Source organism: Pseudophryne corroboree, chromosome 1, assembly GCF_028390025.1.
Source record: "Pseudophryne corroboree isolate aPseCor3 chromosome 1, aPseCor3.hap2, whole genome shotgun sequence".
In the NCBI taxonomy this organism is placed as follows: domain Eukaryota; kingdom Metazoa; phylum Chordata; class Amphibia; order Anura; family Myobatrachidae; genus Pseudophryne; species Pseudophryne corroboree.
In genome coordinates this window covers 400,152,549-400,166,810 of record NC_086444.1, presented here as the reverse complement: position 1 = coordinate 400,166,810, position 14,262 = coordinate 400,152,549, and the positions used below count along the sequence as shown (strand labels likewise).

The 14,262-nt window shown below is 44.9% G+C and overlaps 1 protein-coding gene across 1 annotated transcript in view; it reads left to right on the top strand.

The window, feature by feature from the left end:
- The window catches only part of CRYBB2 (crystallin beta B2), a 32,562-nt gene extending 18,787 nt beyond the window's left edge, over positions 1-13,775 (top strand). The window contains exons 4-6 of the mRNA XM_063913436.1: positions 1,293-1,425; positions 5,499-5,641; positions 13,441-13,775. Of these exons, the coding sequence (XP_063769506.1) occupies positions 1,293-1,425; positions 5,499-5,641; positions 13,441-13,609 (445 nt within the window). The 3' untranslated portion in view covers positions 13,610-13,775. The remainder of the gene's footprint in view (positions 1-1,292; positions 1,426-5,498; positions 5,642-13,440) is intronic.
- The last annotated feature ends 487 nt before the right edge of the window (positions 13,776-14,262 follow it).

The window sequence follows — 14,262 nt, the reverse complement described above, 5'->3', positions numbered from 1 at the left end:
GTCATGTAGTGTAAGTTACCGGATACTTTTGTATATGGTGGGTGCTTTATGTTTACAGTGGTAATATGATAATTTAACTTTTTTCTTAGACCTACCACTGAATTCCCCCTGATGGGCCCTTCATGCTCCAGTCCGACACTGCTCCTACTGCAGTACAAGCTTTAACTCTAACCGTAGACTTTTGCATAGCCTTAGCCCAAATACAAATCATAACTACAGTATGAGCAGAGGGAAATGACTATCTACATCCAGGCTTGGCACTAAAGATCTGACTCTCCAGGTTTCAAAATTGCTAAAAGAAGCATTAAATCCCTCATTCAGGACAATGGGCCTAATTCAGTTCTGATCGTAGCAGCAAATTTGTTAGCTAATGGGCAAAAGCATGTGCACTGCAGGGGGGCAGATATAACATGTGCAGAGAGAGTTAGATTTGGGTGGGTTATATTGTTTCTGTGCAGGGTACATAGTCCAGTGATGTGCGGTAGGATGAGGCAGCTGAGTCAGAGCCTTTCTTGTCATACTAACATTTGTGCCAGAGTTTCGATTGCGTAAATTATATGACAAATACAAAGAATATGTTTGAAATATCTTCATTGCATTATTCTAATAATTTTTATAGCCAAAACTCTGGAGTAAACAGTCTATGGCAGGACAGGCAGTGCCTCACCTGACTATCTTTTCCGCACATCTCTGATCAAATCTCACCAAATTTCCAGGAGTTTATACTGCTGCACCTGTGTATAATGTCCAGATGTACATTTTGGCTCATATATTGCATGTAAATCTGACTCTGGTGCTAGCCAGTGCCTCCTGAGCTATGTAGCTCACCGCACGTCCCGGGTACATATTGGCTGCTTTATTTTAACACTGCAATTTAGATTTCAGTTTGAACACACAACACCCAAATCTAACTCTCTCTGCACATGTTATTTAATATCTGCTCCCCTGCAGTGCAGATGGTTTTCCCCACTAGCTATCAAATTTGCTGCTGCGATCGGATCTGAATTAACCCCAATGTGCCCTACTGATCATTTGTTTGTGCTGTAATACTTTCTTCAGCACATTTATTAAATGAACAGATGGTACCTGGAGACTAGAACTTATTGTACCTACAAACATTGTGGCTTACACGTCCTTTGTAAGGCACTAGCTTCATCTATGGTTTTTGGTTATGATTATGCCGGAACCACATGTCAATTATTTTTTTTTTTCAGGATAATTTGTAAATTACTGTGAGCTAACAGCACTTTGTGCAAATCTCACCCTATTCTTCTATTCCTGTTGTTCCACAGCTGGGTAGGATATGAACAACTGAACTGCAAGGGAGAACAATTTGTCTTTGAGAAGGGAGAATATCCACGATGGGACTCCTGGACAAATAGCCGAAAAACCAACAACATCTCTTCCCTGAGACCAATCAAAGTGGTAAGAATGGAACTCCTGCTGTACAACATCTTTCCCACACAGATAAACTAAGTACAGTATATCCACAGAAAAGGACTACACAGGGGTTGACATTAATGTGGATGTATGATCAGCTGTTTACGTTTTTCTTTTTTTCCCTTTATCAGTGAACTATTTGTCTCTACCAATAACAATGGTGATTTGAGTACACGATCCACAATTCCAAGTTTAGCGTTAATTGTAAAATTAGCCCTGGCAATATACAACAGTATACAAATTTCAGTGATGCTAACCATACACTCTCTCTAATTATGGTCCAATCTCTTATCCCCTGGGCCGGTTCCATGGTCCCCTCTGCCAGTCCAGCTCACACTGTTTCTGGGGCTGCTTGACGGCCTTGGCTGCTACGCTTCCAAGATTTGCGTTCCACTGGGGAATGCAAACCCAAAGCTGTCATCTGCTCTGGCTAGCAGGCATTTCCAGGTGGCATTTGCCAAAAGCAGCAGCAGTGGCTCTGGTGGAGGGCGATATTTGTGGCCACTTTCATCGAGACATCTCTTGCCACCAGCCTTGCCATTCACACTATGTCTGCCTAAATTATCTGTACTGCGGGACCACACTCCAACAGCACACATCATGGTCAAGGCTCAGCACCAGCATCTAAAACAGAGGTGAGCATCGAGCAGCAAGTGTCTAGCTGCAGTACTGGCTACTGGGGATGCACCTAGACATACAGTATCCCCCCGCCCAGGTATATATACTACCACCCCCCACCCTGGACCCAGGGACATACACTACCCCCATCCCCTTGCCCCATAGACCTAAACTATTATCCGAACCATGGACATACACTACCCACCATACATCTACCCCCCCCCACCCTGGTCCCATAGACCTAAACTACCCCTTGACCCCAGGGACATACACTTCCCACATTACTCCCTAGACACAGTAGTCCCCCAAGCCAGTGACATCAATTCTCCACACTACACCCGGCCCCTGAGACATACAGTACACCTTCCAACCCTGGGATATACATAACACTAACCACACTACCCCTCCAAGCATGTCAGCAAGTACTGCAGACAGGTCAGTCTTCTGTGGGGGGGACTGGGGTAATTATGTATGTTTTCTTTTTTTTTCCTGTGGGAAGCCGATGTGTTTAATTTTTTTTCATGTAATGGCCAATGTGTTTAATTTTTTCCTAAGGGGGCCAAAGTGTTTTATTTTTTTCTGTCATTGGCCAATGTGTTTTTTTTTGTGTGTGTATGTGGGGCCAATGTGTGTATTTTAATTTTTTCCTCTGGAGGCCAATGTCTTTTTGTCTGCGCATGATTTGCACCTCACATTTGTCCCGATGATGTACGTTGCAGTACAGATTTGCAGTATAGGTTCAAATGCACACACTAAGTGTATTAGAAATGTGTGGGGCATTCCTGTGTGGTTACAGGGAGTTGGCTAAACATACGCAGATTTAATGTAGTATGTGCATGTTGCTGAAAGTGTTTGTGTATAGAGATACTGAATTGCTCACACTGGAGTCCATACTCAGACAGATGATCTGCTCGTAGTATAGGCCAAGGTCTAAAGACACACAAGACATGATTGCAGCATCTGTAGACACTGAAAATGGGCGTCTCAGTCATTGCATATTTAATGCACGATGTATACGGGTATTGAAGCTGCAGAAGCATAAAGTCAAAGACCTATGAGGAGGGATCTCGCCCTCCCTTGCCAGATCCCACTCCCTCAACAGACACAACCTCCGTGATGGCCTTCTTCAAAAATTTCCTGGGCTGGTTTTTCATCTCAATCCGCCCCTACCTTTATCTCCAATCTATTTGAGCAGATTGTCTACAACCGCCTTACCGCCTTTCTTCCCTCTTACTCCCTGCTTGACCCATTTTATTCTAGCTTTCATCCTCTCCACTTCACAGAATCTGCCCTCAGTAATGCCAGCAATTAACTTTTTACTGCCAAATCCAAGGGCCACTACTCTCTGCTCATTCTTCTTGATCTCTCTGCTACTTTTGACACTGTGGACCACCCTCTCCTCCTGCAAATCTTTCACTTCGTTGGTCTGCATGATACTGCCCCTCTCCTGGCTGTCCTCCTACTTCTCTGACTGCACTTTCTCTGTCTACACTACCAGTAGGAGTCCCCCAAAGTTCTGTTCTTGGAACTCCTCTATTCTCCCTTTTTACTGAATATCCTCTTTAAGTGATCTCATCAAATCTTTTGGCTTTAAATATCACCACTGCACTGATAACACTTAGATCTACAGTACCTCTCCTTATCTCTCTTCACTCTACCAGCTGTCTCTCGGCTACCATATTTCCTCCTGGATATCTCAGCATTTTCTCAAACTTACTGGGGGGAGATTCAAATGTCTGAAAAGTCGGTTGGGTGTCTGTTTTCTTCCTGTCTATTAGATAGGAAAAAACAGACTCCCATCTGACTTTTCAAACATTTGAATCTCCCCCTATATGTCTAATACTGAGCTTGGTCTTTTCACCCTCCCGTATAGCTTCATCTTCCACAAATTCATTATTATCTATTGACAGCAACACCATCTCTTCTAGCCCGCAAGTGCGCTGTCTTGGAGTTACCCTTGACTCAACCCTCTCCTTCAAATTACACATTCAGTACCTTTCGCAGTACTGCCATTTCCATTTTAGAAATATATCTAGAATCAGGCCCTTTCTCACCCTGGAGGCAACATACACTCACTGGTCATCTCTAGACTGGACTGTTGTAACCTCCCTTTTGCTTCAGGCTCTATACTGGCTCCCCTTCCCCTTCAGAGCCCAATTTAAATGCTTCACTTACAAAGCACTCACCTAGTCCCCTATTATTTACATCTCTCACCTCATCTTCCTTCACACTCCTGCCTGCCCACTTCCCTCCACAAATGAATGCCACCTCTCCTCCCAATTGATTACTTCCTCCCACTTCCGCCTCCAATATTTTCCTCATGCTGCTCCATACCACTGGAACTCTCTCCTTCTCCCTATCAATCTTTCCACCTATCTACAAAGCTTTAAATGGGCTCTCAAGACCCAATTCTTTATCAAAATCTTCCTGCTCTCATCCAATCCTAGTGCTCCATGCTCCTCTCTCACTGTCTCTCCCCTCCACTCTCTGTCTTTCACTCTCCTTTAGATTGTAAGCTCTCTTACCTAAGTAAGTTAAGGCAAGGTAAGTTAAGTAAAGTAAAAAACACACACGTTATGCCAAACTGTACCTATTATTTAATTTGTTTATACAAACATACTGTAACACTTTTTAAGGGATGGACCGGGACTAACAATCGGTTTTGGCATTCATTCAGTGTGTGGACCGTAGACACACAAATACACATAAAATAGGGGGTGTGACTATGAGGGGGTCTGGTATGAATCACAGAGGCGTTGCCTTATGTTACGCCTAGTCTTCATGCAGGTTCCCTAGTATGCAGATGCACAATGTGACATCTTGTGGCTGCAAATTAGAGAAAGCCTGCTTGCTGAGCAGATCACCGGGAGGCGGAGATGCACAGCCAGGCCTCCTGATGGGTGGCCACAGGTCCTTCTGGCATTTGCCAGAATTGGCAGATGACCAGTCCAGCCCTGATCTCCAAAGAGTATTCTACCCAATTAGCTCCTCTTTATACAGTATATCCACATATAACTAAGTTATTTTCTACACTTACACAACCATGCAAGGCCCTCTTATCTCTCTGCCTGTGTTATTCCTCTTATTACTGTTTTCCGAGTCATAACACACAAAGAAATGCTGTATGCTGCCGCTGTATAAATAAATGTTAATAAATATTATATACAAAACTCTTTTTTTCACTTCATAAGAATAAAAAAAATAATTTCCATACCATGGGGTGAGTATAGTAGCCTGTCTGATGTAGGCATCGGCAAGTGCCCGGTGAGTGTGCCTGATGTTGTAAAACGGGCTAAAACCAGGTTTTACCTTTTAAATTATTGCCCCTTTAAAACATTGGGCAGAAAGTCTCGCAGCTTGTGACATTTACCCCCCCATGTTTGCAGTGCTAATGAGTGAAATTCATTTATTGATGCTTTAAATTCCTTAACCATTTCCAGGATAGCCAGGAACATAAGATTGTCCTTTATGAAAATCCAATTTTTTCTGGGAAGAAGATTGAGATAATCGATGATGATGTCCCAAGCTTTCACGCTCACGGCTACCAGGAAAAAGTGTCATCCGTCAAAGTTCAAAGTGGAACGTAAGTACATGACTGACTGCATTGAGAATACCTAAACTTTTTTCCATGAACCACAATCAGGACAGAACAGAAATTGCATATCTTCACAGCTATTTAAATCCAATTGTGCAACTTATGTCATGGATTTTGCCTTTAGGGAAAACCTGAATCTCATAGCTAAGTCTTTACCACAGACTGAAGGAACATATCAAACAGAACAGACTCCTATTTACCAGGGCCGGCCCGAGCATATTTTTTTTGGTATGCGAATATGTATTTTGGCGCCCCTTAGAGGAATATATAGGGGTGTGGCTTCATGGGGAAGGGGTGTGGCCACATAACAGTATCAATTCACATTACACAGCACAGTAGAGCTGCTTATATCAGTGATTCCCATTGATGGGTCATGCCATCGATGGTTTCCTGTCAATGGTTTTATGTCATAGATGCTAAGCACAGGTGGCACTATCAATGAAGATCATACATTTTTAATATCCCCAGGTTGGGTATTAACACTCGGGATAAGCACGGATCACTGTCCACATTGGTATCGGGTGACTACACACTTTACCACCGTAATTCAACTGCAGCATATTGGATAAGTGGCCCATCATGGCCCATGTGGCCTGCCCACCTGCTGCCTGTGTGCAGACTTTTTTGCCACCTTTCGCAAATCAACTGGCCCTCAACTCTGGATGCTTTACACCAGAGCACTGGCATGGCTGCACTTCTGCTGCCTCCTCTGTTAGTTAACTGGCTATCTGTTGCTACCAGTGATACCAGGACAGGGTGATTGTTCCACCTCTCCCTTGTTCTTACCTGCCACAGATTGGAGCTGCCTCACTTCTGGTAGATGCTAGAATCAAGTGGCCTAAGGGACCTTTTCCGTAAGGGGGAGGAGTTACGACGCAAGGGGGACGGCCGGGCCTGCTATTTACTGTATTTGCTTCAGATAATGGGGCAGATGTACTAAGCTGTGGAGAGTGATAAAGTGGACAGATATAATATCAATCAGCTCCTAACTGCCATGTTACAGGCTGTGTTTAAAAAATGACAGGTGTTGATTGGATGGTACTTTATCTCTCTCTCCACTTTATCACTTTCAAAAGCTTAGTTGCATCTGCCCTAATGACTTTAATGAAATACCATTTACCAAAGATTTCTTATTAAATGCTATACAACAAAAAGTCATCTACACGCTTTCAGCTTGTTGCATTATGGAATATACTGTATGATGAACAGCTTGTTCATTAAAGAATAAAAGTTAGTCTTATGCTGGGTACATACTATAAGATTTTGCCCAATGATGCTAACTAGACTGAATGGCTTGTATACACAGCATACACTACCCAATAATCAGTTAGGGGTCTATTTACTAAGCCTTATATGGAGATAAAGTACCAGCCAATCAGCTCCTAACTGCCATGTCACAGTCTGGAAAATGAGTCATTTGAAAAATGACAGCTAGGACCTGATTGGCTGGTACTTTATCTCCATCCACCTTATCTCCATCTGAGGTTTAGTAAATAAACCCCTTAGTTCCAAATGATCCTTTTGAGTCCAAATTGTCTTGCCAATATAGGTGGTCATTCCGAGTTGTTCGCTCGCTGCCGATGCGCATGGTACGCAGCGCGCATGCTCTAAGTACTTTCACACAAAACTTTGTAGATTTACACAAGCTCGAGCAACGTTTTTTCATCGTTCGAGTGATCGTAGTGTGATTGACAGGAAGTGGGTGTTTCTGGGCGGAAACTGGCCGTTTTCAGGGAGTGTGCTAAAAAACGCAGGCGTGCCAGGTAAAAACGCAGGAGTGGCTGGGGAAACGGGTGAGTGGCTGGTCGAACGCAGGGCGTGATTGTGACGTCAAACCAGGAACTAAACGGACTGAGGTGATCGTAGTCTAGGACTAGGTCTGGAGCTACTCAGAAACTGCAGGGAATTATTTAGTAGCAGTTCTGCTAATCTTTTGTTCGCTATTCTGCTAAGCTAAGATACACTCCCAGAGGGCCCTAGTGTCTTTGTACACTATACACTAGACATCAGCCAAGGTCCGCACACACTGCACATTCTGAATGATGCCAAAACAACAGGACCGTGCTGTGCAGCACACTCTACAGCAGGGGTGGGCAATTATTTCAGCTGAGGGGCCACTTGACACTTTCCTGTCAGTATTCGGGGGCCGCACACAAAATAGCAGCCCCCCCCCCATGCGCCAATAATATAGGGACGTGGCTTCGTGTGGAAGGGGCGTGGTCAAAACATAATACAGATTCATATTGGGCTGCACAATAGTATCCATTATTCAAATTACGCCACAGAGTAGCGCCACTTACACACATTACACCAGGTAGAGCCCCTTTTACACATATTACGCCAGCAGAGCCCTGTCACACATTATGCCAGGTAGAGACCCATTTTACACATTACTGCAGGTAGAGCCCCTATTACACATTACGGCAGGTAAAGCTCCCTTTTACATGACACATTACAGCAGGTAGATCTTTCTTTTACACACTGTAAGGGGGGGGGGGGTTGGTTAGGCTGCGTCCAGGTGGGTTAGGGTTAGGCTGCGAGGAGGGGAGGTTAAGGTTGGGCACCACCCTCGGAGGGTTAGGCTACGGGGAGGAGGCTAGGTTTAGGCAACGGGGACAGGGGGTTGGGTTTAGGCAACCATGGGGGGTGGTTAGGGTTAGGAACCAAGGGAGGAGGTTAGGGTTATGCTGTGGGGAGGGAGGGTTAGGGGGATGGGGAGAGGGGAGAACACCCCTTACTCACCCCTGTCGGTTTCGAGATATCGGGATCCCGGCATCAGTATTTTGACCGCCAGGATCCCAAACGGCGGTGAATCATACTGATCCAACACATACACAGAACTACAGATGCATAGTTACACAGATACATATACAGAGTTACAGACATACAGTATACACAGAGTTACACAGACACATATACAGAGCTACAGAGACACATACAGAGTTACAGACACACATACAGAGCTACAGACACATATAGAGTTACACAGAGACATATACAGACACATACACAGAGTTACAGGCACATTATCATATACAGTTACACAGACATAATATCATTTATGGTCCCTCATACCTTAAACATACCTCCCAGCTCTGAAGAACAGGGAAGAGGGACATCTTGGCGCGCGTAGCGCGCCTGTGCCCGAAAAGGGGGCATGGCCTATGTGAAAGGGGCGTGGCTTTACGGAGGGCCCGTGATCTCGAGCCACGCCCCATTTTCGGCACTGAGGGGGCATGGCCAGCACTCTCCCTCTAGCTCACTGGAATAGACGCTGTGCGCAAGCGCACAGCGTCTATTCAACGCTGCTCTGCTCTCAACTGAGCAGAGCAGCGAGTGATCAGGAGCCTCCCAACTGCCCCTCCCACCGCGGGACACTGGGACAGTTGGGAGGTATGCCTTAAAGACTGTCACTGCATGGAAACTTTGACAGGTCCATCATCCTATCTGCCAGTGCCATGCATGTTAAAGTGCAGGAGCATCAGGGCTGTGCACAGTGCTAGGTAGCCCCGCCCCCGCCCCTGCTGGGACACTGCTTCCTCCTTTCTGGTAATCAGTGATGTCCCATTGAAGGAGGGGGGGCCCAGGACACATGCCCCGAGAGACCCCTGTGACTGAGAGCCCACCTCTAACTGCAGTGCAAAGTAAAGTCCTTCCCTTTGTCTCAGAGGCGGATCTTTGCCTGACTGGCTGGGACTCGGAGGGTAAGTGAGAGTAGCAGGCCAAGGAGGAGGAGGAGCTGTGCAGGCTGACAAGGAGCAGGAGGGGAAAGATCACATAGTGCCGGCTGCGGCTAATAGAGCCGCACAGCTGCAGGCATCAGCTCGCAGCCGCTGCCGGTGACCTGGGCTGGAATCTGGCCGGGACAATGGAGTCGAAGTGCCCAGATCAGGGCTGGAGCACTGCAGCAAAAGACTCCATTGTCTCCGGCAGTTCCGCCCCTGGACTGGCGCTGGTATCTTGGAGGTAGTACTGCCGAGCAATGAGAAGCAGCTCAGCTGGTCGGGCCGCTTGTCATTGCGCGCAGGTGGGCGGCAGCGGGCCGGGCATGATCGGTTTGTGGGCCGCACCCGGCCCGCGGGCCGTATTTTGCCCACCCCTACTCTACAGTATGATTGGCGCCAGTCTGATGGGTTTTAGAGTGTTGGGCCCTGGTGCTGCATACACACTTCACAATTATCTGTCCTATCACATCTGCCCCAGAGTTTGGGGGTGGTAATGGGGAACGATCGCGTAAATGCAGACGTGTCATAGCTATCCAGATGGCATTTTCTGGGCGTGCATAAATTAGCAGTTAGGATCTTACTTGCTACTGGAGAGCCCTCAGCGACCAGGGAGAGCAGCTCAGCCTGTGCATTTCATAAGTACTCAGAATCTGCATTATGACCCAATGGAGGGTCATTCCGAGTTGTTCGCTCGCTAGCATATTTTAGCAGCATTGCACACGCTAGGCCGCCGCCCTCTGGGAGTGTATCTTAGCTTAGCAGAATAGCGAACGAAAGATTAGCAGAATTGCGAATAGAAAATTCTAAGCAGTTTCTGAGTAGCTCCAGACCTACTCACAGATTGCGATCAGCTCAGTCCGTTTAGTTCCTGGTTTGTCGTCACAAACACGCCCTGCGTTCGGCCAGCCACTCCCCCGTTTCTCCAGACACTCCCGCGTTTTTCCCTGACACGCCTGCGTTTTTCTGCACACTCCCAGAAAACGGCCAGTTTCCACCCAGAAACACCCACTACCTGTCAATCACACTCCGATCACTACAACGATGAAAATTCTTAGTTCGGACGTGAGTAAATCTACTAAGTTTTGTGCTAAAATACTTAGCGCATGCGCACTGCGTACCATGCGCATGCGCATTTTAGCCTTAATCGCTCCGTTGCGAAAATCAGCAACGAGCGATCAACTCGGAATGACCCCCAATATGCGACAATGGTACTGATGTTTCTGCAGTTATGCACAGGTTAGCTTCTGCCCATATTACCATATACAGGTTGAGTATCCCATATCCAAATATTCCGAAATACGGAATATTCCGAAATACGGACTTTTTTGAGTGAGAGTGAAATAGTGAAACCTTTGTTTTTTGATGGCTCAATGTACACAACCTTTGTTTAATACACAAAGTTATTAAAAATGTTGTATTAAATGACCTTTAGGCTGTGTGTATAAGGTGTATATGAAACATAAATGAATTGTGTGAATGTACACACACTTTGTTTAATGCACAAAGTTATGAAAAATATTGGCTAAAATTACCTTCAGGCTGTGTGTATAAGGTGTATATGTGACATAAATGCATTCTGTGCTTAGACTTAGGTCCCATCGCCATGATATCTCATTATGGTATGCAATTATTCCAAAATACGGAAAAATCCGATATCCAAAATACGTCTGGTCCCAAGCATTTTGGATAAGGGAGACTCAACCTGTAATCGCAACTGAGATGGCAAAAGAGAGCAACAGCAATCCCAAAACAATAAACACATTTGCCCAGTGTGTGCACAGCATTAGTGTGGTGGTATAGCTGTGGGTTCACTTGTACGGTAATTTGTTTAAATATCAATGAAAATAAACAACAAGTTACTCAATTTAGTAACTTAGAGGACTGTGGGGTAGATACAGTAAGTGTGAGTATTATACCCACACTTTATATGAGGGTATAATCCTTCCTGCTTTGCCTGTTTACCAAGGTTAAGCAGAAAGCAGCAGCGACGAGATGTACTATTAACATGTATGAAAACTCCCCCCTCCTGCAATCGTTGCTAGCCTCCCCACAGTGTATCAACCTAATGCTGATGTGCTGCTTTGCTCCCCCAGCTGGCTCACTGGGCATCCGTGATATCTCACTACTCACATGAGATCTCCTGTGTAGCCTGGAGTCCGTATACCTCCACAGACAGGAATGGCACTGTCCCTGCTGTGGAGATAGGGCAACGCCAGCTGCAGCTGTTGAAGTCGATAGCTGCAGGTATCTGAACTTTCAGCGATGCTGACCATTCATACATTGCCCCTGCATATTCCCATATAGCCGAATCATACATCTGCCCCTGTGCTCTTAAAGGGTACTATATTAAATTCTTACCATTGAAATATAATGTGCGCAATTTTATATTAAACCTTTTGATATATAATAAAAGGAACTATAAGTTGTGTAATACTTTTAATTATTTTTTAATTTTCATTTATGCTCTCTCCATAACTTCTGGAAACTTTTTACATGAGACACTGTTGGGAATAGATTGGAAATGATTCCTTGTTTTTACATTTTCATTACAGTCTTAAAACATTAGGCTGGTCAGGAAAATTGGTTATGAAAGTGGCTCAAATGTAATAGCCTGCAATTTGCAGACACTGGCACGATACGAGATAAATGCTAGCTTTAAAGTAGCAATAGGTTTTAAAGCAAAACCAACCTGATTTTGTCGTAAAACGTATTGCCTTTGTAAATTTAGCAGCTACAGTATCTTGCCAGATTTGTGCCAGTGCCTGCAAATCACAGGCTATTACATTTGGGACGTTGGGGGTCATTCCGAGTTGATCGCTCGCTAGCTACTTTTAGCAGCCGTGCAAACGCATTTTCGCCACCCTCCGGGGAGTGTATTGTCGCTTTGCAGAAGTGCAAACGCTTGTGCAGCAGAGCGCCTGCAAAATCATTTTGTGCAAAACAAGACCAGCCCTGTAGTTACTCTTCGTGTGCATTGTTTCTAACGATGGAGGGACGTCTTTTGACGTCACACACCCGCCCAGCGTTCGCCCAGCCATGCCTGCGTTTTCCCCGACACACCTGCGTTTTTCTAAGCACTCCCTTAAAATGGTCGGTTGCCACCCAGAAACGCCCACTTCATGTCAATCTTCCTGCGTTCTGCCGTGCGCCTGAAAGCTTCACTAGAACCAGTGCAAAACCACAAAGGACTTTGTACCCGTACGTCGTGCGTTGCGTGCGCATTGCGGTGCATACGCATGTGCAGAAATGTCAATTTGTAGCCTGATCGCTGCGCTGCGAACAATGGCAGCTAGCGATCAACTCGGAATGACCCCCATTGTCTTGGTTTTGTTACTATCCAATGTAATAAAACTCTTATTTAACTCTGCGCACAACATATTGAAACATGTTATCAGGCATGCAAAACCTACACTCAGCAGACTACTATGGGGTCTATTCAATTACTGTTGTATTTTAAAAAAAAATCTGAAAAAAATGCACTTTCCGACTTTTTTAGGTCGAATTTGGACCTATTCAAATATAGTGCAGTTTTTCTGACTTTCTTACAAAATCCGACTTTTCGGAAAACACGTGGATCGTTGGTTTAGCCGTGGATCCACGTGTTTTGTCGGATTTGCGGGCAATTCCGACACTTTTTTGGCCCGTTTTCGACAATGTCAATCCGACTTTTAAAAAAAGTCGTATCAGCATTGTCGAAAATGGGCAAAAAACTGTCGGAATTGCCCGCAAATCGAATACTGAACTGTCAGATCCTCTCCGTCAGAGAGGATCCGAAAGGCATTTAATAGACCAGCTATGAATATGTGTGTATATATCCAACCATTGCTGATGTAACAGCCTCATCTCTCCGTTGCCTCAGAGCTGAACATCCTGATTTCAGTTCATTGTAGAATAGGAAAGTCAAGCCAACAATGTCCCTATTGCCCTATTTTACAATAAAGTAAAAATAATAAAAACATTCCCACAAAGAGGTCTTATACTCATGTGACAATGAGATGAGATAATATAAACATATGAGATAACATAAATGTATTAACATATCAGTGTGGTGATTTCTTGCAGGTGGGTTGGCTATCAGTACCCAGGTTACAGAGGTTACCAGTACCTGTTTGAGAAGGGGGATTATAAGGACAGCTCAGATTTTGGCGCCCAGCACCCCCAGATCCAGTCTGTGAGGCGCATCCGTGATATGCAGTGGCACCAGAGGGGAGCCTTCCACCCCGCCAATTAAAAGAAAGATTTCCTCTCCCCAGTGCCACTGAAGAGAAAGAGATACCGGAAGGGTTTTACCTGATCTGCTGCTGTTTTTCCCATGGCATGATTACCCCACATGCCACTGTGTGACTAAACCTGCTGAAACAATTTAATAAAAGCTTTGAGTTTTAAACTCCTGATGACTCCCTGTACTGTATGTGTATTTATTTAATAATAATAATTAATTATGTATTTGTAAATATACTTAAACTAGTAGTGTTCAAGGTCGAAGATGAAACGGGCCAGTTTAGCAGTGACCAGTGACTAATAACTAAGAATTGATTCTCCCAACCCATTGTTGGGGAATTGGACTATTCTCCCTCCTCCGAACCCAATGTTTGACCCATGCCTCAGCTACTGTACTAACAGACGACTAGTGGTCTAAAGGCCAACACTTACTCACAACAATACATGACCATAAGTAACATAGCCTTGATGCATATAATACAAGACGTTCATTCTGACTTGCACTATAGATTGTAGACTAAGAAATGTTACAGTTAGGGATTAGGTGCAGGGCTGTTTCTAGACAATTTGGCTCCCAGTGCGAACAGTAAAAAGTGCGCACCCCCCATATAGACATTAAAAATGCGCTTCTCCCCTATAGACATAAAAACATTAAAAAAACCT